Source organism: Diprion similis, chromosome 9 (genome assembly GCF_021155765.1).
Source record: "Diprion similis isolate iyDipSimi1 chromosome 9, iyDipSimi1.1, whole genome shotgun sequence".
Lineage (NCBI taxonomy): Eukaryota > Metazoa > Arthropoda > Insecta > Hymenoptera > Diprionidae > Diprion > Diprion similis.
In genome coordinates this window covers 759,353-765,518 of record NC_060113.1, presented here as the reverse complement: position 1 = coordinate 765,518, position 6,166 = coordinate 759,353, and the positions used below count along the sequence as shown (strand labels likewise).

At 42.5% G+C, this 6,166-nt stretch overlaps 1 protein-coding gene and 1 long non-coding RNA gene across 2 annotated transcripts; one reads left to right on the top strand and one right to left on the bottom strand.

Moving 5' to 3' along the window:
- Positions 1 to 1,092: 1,092 nt before the first annotated feature.
- LOC124410245 lies at positions 1,093 to 4,068 on the bottom strand. Its single transcript, XM_046888465.1, has 5 exons — positions 3,721 to 4,068; positions 2,633 to 2,906; positions 2,235 to 2,507; positions 1,916 to 2,025; positions 1,093 to 1,420 (listed from the first exon to the last, which is right to left on the bottom strand). The coding sequence occupies exons 1-5, from the start codon at positions 4,017 to 4,019 to the stop codon at positions 1,120 to 1,122; spliced, it is 1,257 nt and encodes a 418-aa protein (XP_046744421.1). The 5' UTR covers positions 4,020 to 4,068; the 3' UTR covers positions 1,093 to 1,119.
- A 646-nt stretch (positions 4,069 to 4,714) lies between these two features.
- On the top strand, positions 4,715 to 5,661 carry LOC124410247. The gene is made up of 2 exons (XR_006929585.1): positions 4,715 to 4,804; positions 5,174 to 5,661. It is a non-coding gene; the product is annotated as an uncharacterized LOC124410247 (long non-coding RNA).
- The last annotated feature ends 505 nt before the right edge of the window (positions 5,662 to 6,166 follow it).

Sequence of the window (6,166 nt, the reverse complement as noted above, 5' to 3'; positions counted from 1 at the left end):
GCATCTAGGGTTCCGCCTCAGGTTTGAAACTGCAGTTTTTCAAGATCGAAATATACCTCAGTCCCAAATTTTTCAACGAATACGTAAATATTCGTGACTCAGATTACGTGCTCATACCCAATATATGTATATGCTTTATAGATAAAATCCGTACATAGATACACAGAATAACATATCGATCAACGGTTGTAGACGCCTCCGTATAGATCGTTATTTATCAACAGTTACGAGTTAAAATTAATTAAAAACACATTCACACCGAAGACACGGGAGATAATAATTAACCGGCGCCATTATCAGCTTCGTGTGGCTCGTATGATGTAGAAGTAAAAAGTATCGAAAAAGCGATTGATCAAGCTTTTTGCGATATATTAATGCGTTGTGCCAGAGGTACACAGGTGTCCTTGCATCGATCGGGCGCATGCAATCTCGTGCTGCAGACTAGCAGGATATTATACGGATATAAATTATAAATCTCGATGCATCGGCGCTGCGGGAAGCGGAGAATTCACTGCAGTTTATGCAGCTTCTCTCTTTCATGCCACGTAGGTACGATGGCGCCGTTAAAAAGTCGAATGAGAAACGGAGCATTGCTGATATTCTATCGCCCACGCAGCCCTTAATCTCGACGCTTCACGTTTGGTACCTCGTACTTCATACGGAATTTATCTGCCTTGGTGGATTAATTTATCGGTATGAAATCCGTGGCCACAACGAGGCCGCAGAACCAGGTTCCCGCTCCCTGTGATCCACACTGCAGCCCTTCACTTCCTCTCGTGCCTATTGATTTTCTTCTTCTCCTTCTTCTTCTTCTTCTCTCTTGCCATCTCATTCGGCATACGTGTGTAATAAATAAGGTACCTACGTATCCATCGGAAACCGGTTATACATATATATATATAGTACGTTACATATACTTGGGTCGCAAATTCTTCTCGCGAAAACACGTACGTGAGATTCGAATCGAGACAATGAGATCGAAGTCGCAAGACAAATTATAAACGGCGAGTAAATTCGTTACATAATAATCTCCATCGATCTTGGATCTCTTCCCGGATTCCTCAGGTGTGAACCAAATCGGTATATGTATTACCATCAAGATGGCTCGTATTAGTGACGTCAGCTCGGTCGGACCGCGCGTTTTTGGCTACACCGTTTTTTAGGAACTCGATGCTCGGTGTGAAGACTCGGACGGATTCTGGCAGCGCCGCAGCCGCCGTCGCACCGCGTCCTGGCTGATGACGTCTTCTTCGCGGACTTAGTCTTCGACTTTTCCGAGGACGGAGGCGGCGACGGTGACGAGCTACTGCAGGACTCGGAACTACGGCTGGAGATCGTACTCAGCTTCACAATTCTTCTTCTGTTCTTTGCTGTCGACGAGTTTGCACGATCGCTACCAGCTGAGGTGTTGCTGGTTGAGCTTAAGTTAAATTGAAGAAATGCCATTTAATAGGATGGGAAAATATTTCCAACCCTCCAAATCGACCCACAGCGCACATTTCAAGTTCACCACTTTACCCCCGTTTCACGCCTGTCGAGTACTTTGGCGCGTTCCATTTCCACGCGTTTCAAATTTCCACCGCTTGCGCATGCGCCGTAGATCGAAGAGGGAAATTTAAAAGTAGTAAAAAAGTAAAACTGAAGCCAGAGTTAGCAGCCGAACGTACGTGTTTGATTTCCAGGTAATAGAATAATATAGTTCAGTTTCATCCTCATAATTCTATAAAAGCATTGAGAGCTCGAGGTATTTCACCAAATTTTGATTTTCGGACTTCACTACGATATTCGAATGACCGTTAAATCGTTTGGCTGATAATTCTGGCTGCTGGCTTCAGCCTCGTTTGAAGCCCAATGCAGTATAGTCGAAGCTCGAACAAGATCGCGAAGCGAAACGATGATCGATTCATTTATCTACCTCACGTACGATGCACTGGACTGGTGATCCAGCAGCGGGCATACAGACGGACATTTTTCCGTGCATTCGCAGAGGGATGGAGAATCCGATCGAAAAGGTCTCTTGGCGATCTGCGGAAGATCGCAGTTATTACGATTCGAGTTCAGATCAACAACTTGAACCTTATTACCAGTGCGGTGCGATTAATCGATTACTCGTCGCTTTTTCGATTAATCAACGGTTTCAATTTGATTCGAATAATTGGAATAAGGATTAACCGAAATCGACGATGAATCGATTAATCGATTAACTTTACACTTGGAAACTAAGAACAGCCTACTTTCAGCACGAGGATGGCTAGAAGGACCTGCGTAAGAACGAGGAAGGCGGAAACGCAGTAAGCGAGTGCGGCACTGCGGAAAACCAGGCGGCTCAAGACTTCGGCGCAGCCTTTATCGTTTATGGTATCTGTGTCCATGGTAAAGTCCATGTGAAAACAGGGCCTCATAGATCGGAGCCTGCAACAGCTGAAGGGCACTGCCATGGGCCGGAAGTCCTCATCAGAAATCCTCCGCTGGCTCGACATCTCGTCTCGTGATGCATAGTCCGATTTCTGTTTCCAGGTGTAGGGAATTAGTTGGTGTTGTAGAACTACAGGTATAACAACAAACGACGTAGAACCTTCGTGTGAAAAGGCAAGAAACCGGATATGCTAAAAGAACACGAGCAAATTCTAACCTGCCAATCGAACGCGATCCAGTCGCTATACTTGGCGTGACCACAGCACTGCAAGGTGAACTGGAGCTGGTCGATGGTGGTTTTGTGCCACGATTCCTCCGCGTAGAGCATCATCGAGGCGTTGAAAACGCCGGCGATATCCTCTCGCCGTATGTTGAGGTAAGCACCGAAGGTGCCGATAACGGCGACGTTCATGAGGGCGCAGAAGAGAACAGCGATTGACAGGCACTTAAGGAGTCTCCTGAGACACGGGAACCGGGGATCCCGTCGACGTCTGTTATTTCGGGAAGGTTGGTTTAACGAACGGTTGGCGTCGAAAAGGACCCCATAGAATCCTTATGGAAATTGGTCTACGGTTGAATCGGCTAGATTTTCGGTATATTGTAGTACATGTCCTGCTGAACACTTCTCATGGATATAAGTCCCAGAAATCATTAGCTTCCGAGATGCATCCTTTGAACGAAAGGTGTCCAGGTTTTTTTTTTTATCTATGGATTCCCAGACTATCATGAATTACGAAGCATCAAGGGGACTCGGAATCACAAAAAAATCACTCAAAAAACTAGACGGTTGATTCTCAAAGATCTAGGTAGAAAGCTGTGATTGATTCCATCCATGAACCATTAAGATCGAGACGAGACTTCGAAAACTACTGATTACTTTTGGGACTTGTATCCATGTGGAATTATTGATCGGGAGAATATGTTCTATGATATCCTAAAAATCCAGCCAATTTCCATAATGATTCTGCGGGATCCTTTGCTAAGAGGATCAAGTGGTAAACTCTGCCGTTGCGCAAAATTGCGTTTTATCATCGGTGCAGAGTAGGCGCGATAAATAAATAGTACAAAGCGACACTCGAGTGTTTCACGCTTCTGTGAAACGTCGAGGAAACGAGTCATCAAGCTGAAACACACACGTTTCACGTGCACTTCGAGTGATGTACATGTATCCGTATAAATGTTGATGCTGATTGCAAGTCAGTCACCGCAGGACTCACTCAGGCGCTACTATACCGAGAATCATTCAATTTCCAACTCTGCTCGGAGATAACGTTTATGAACTTGATTGTGAGAGTTTATCTTTACTTCTGGATTGCGAAGACTGTGGCGAAGGCTGCTGGGCCGCCTAGACAGGCAGACAGGACCGTCAGGACCAGGGGGACGAACCCGCCAGCGAACCGGATCACGTTCCACTCGGCAAATATCCCCACAGCAAGGAGGAAGAGACGTTTTCCTTCCAAGATACCGAGTCCAACGGCTATCGCGTGTCCGGTCTCAACTTCCCACCCGCAGTACTCGCAGCAGGCTGACGAAGCTTCCCCAGGTTTTTTAACGGGCTTTAATCTCTTCGATAAACCGTTGCACAGGCACGCGATACCACCCATCCGTCATTTATCGTCTCGAATTGATCGTTAGCCGTGGCCGAAATTCCTCCTATCTGCTGGTCGAACATGAAAGGATTTTCAAGAATTTTATACAAATGAAGTTGCATATTAAAAGTGAAAAAATAAATCTCATAGCTTGTGTGTCGCAATGGTAAATGTCTATTATGCACATTCCTACTTGTAAAATATTACGTAAAAATGACTTTTACTCCCCCCTCCCCCCCTCCTCCCTTGGGAATTAAATACATTTGATAATGCCTTATAAAAATATAACAATTTTTTCATTACTACCTACTTTTTCCCCATTTTTTGTAATATCTTTAAATCAGTATAACGCAACATTCGGAGAGAGAGAGAGAGAGAGAGAGGTCGAAATGCTGCGTAGTTTCAAATTGGTTTTTCGTCGAACACGCGTAACGTACTCCCGAATAATAAGACATATGCATTGCGGTTATACGGCGTTGATTATACCTGTATATATGTATATACATACAGAGGCTGTAATTGCGCAGAGCTATTAAACGAGCGAACGATCAAAACGTTACATCGTTACAAGTTACGTAATTGTTTCTCTACTGCAGTATTACTGCAGTACTGCACAACGGAATTATTACCAGTGGTTATTACCTTGCATCACTCAGAGATGTGCATGAGTATGAATATGGTGTATATGCGTGTACATATGGCTGCGTCAGTTTACGCGTAATTACATTTTTCCTATATAGACGGGTACATCACGTGAATTATACCGAGAGGAAACACAATACTCGGTGCATTCAGTGCAGGTAAATATTTACTTCGCTACTTTATAGCTCGTCAAGGCACGAGGGTAACGAGTGAGCTCGGTAATACTAATATATCATTTTGCCACGTTTAATATGCATATGTGTTATCAATTTATTGAAAAATATATAGTGTTTAATAAGAAAGAGAGAGAGAGATAGAGAGAAAGAAAAAAATAATAATTTATAAACATACGCAAAGAGTTGGGTATTGAACGGCTAGTTTTTTTTTCTTAACACGAAAATTTTTAACCAAAATAATATTCTCACCGTTATCCATCGCGCTATGCAGCTGCAATTGACTGAGATTTATCACTAGACTGTGATAACGGCACAAGGATCGATCAAATTTAATCTTGATATCTGTTTTAGATACCTATAATAGAAGTGAGAGAATGAAGGAATAAAAACGTCAGCTTGTCAACGCGGATGTCACGACTGTCATAGACGATTTTACCTTGTTTTCTATAAACACGGAGGAATCGCTTCTGTATTAGCGAATTTTTTTTCTGTTTTTAAACACGCCGCCAGATCTGTTCAGCTAGCTAGCTAGCTGCGTATGAAACGTCAGAGAGATTGAGAAGCGAGACGCGTCATCGTTTCGGTAGATCTTCAAAGAACACCTGTTTCGCCGACGGATATTAGATTAGATCTTTGTGACTGTCATGTGTACAGTTCTACGTCCAGAATCGTCGATAAAAATAAAACTCGAATGAGCTACACACGTTTGCGTAGTTATATTTTTACAACGAAGTATTAACGTATGGTTAGACAATATTACTTGTCTTTATCCAAGTTCAGAATCGAGTCTCAGACTTAAGGAAAATAGTCGTCTTGTATTATTGCAGAGAAAAAGATACACGACAAAAGGAAAAAGAAAATTATAAAAATAGCAAAATACACAAGCAAAGCTACAGGATTATAACTCAAAATATACAAACTTCGTTCAAACGATTTCTTATACAGGTATAAAATTGTATTATAGTGCTATAATAAACCTTGTTTTCCGTAGGCTAAATATCTAATAATAATTATACGTAAGGTACGTACGAACACACATTTACACAACTAAATGTTAATTGTTACGAGTATTACGAGTAAAATTGCAGGTACACAGATTAGTTTTGTTTCCGTTATGTTTCGTCTTATCAGTTCCAACGTCCCGACACTGGTGATTTCTTTTTCTTTTCTTTTTTTTTTGCGTTTCTAGGTAATACTGTGCAATGTATTTTATGACTTTGCCAAATTTTGCGAATCGCGCGACACAGAAACAGGGAAAAACCGCTGAGGTCATATTGAAAGAAATCATCTATGAAATTTTTATAGGTTCCCTGCGACAGCCTCTGCAATTCTCTGAAGAATTAC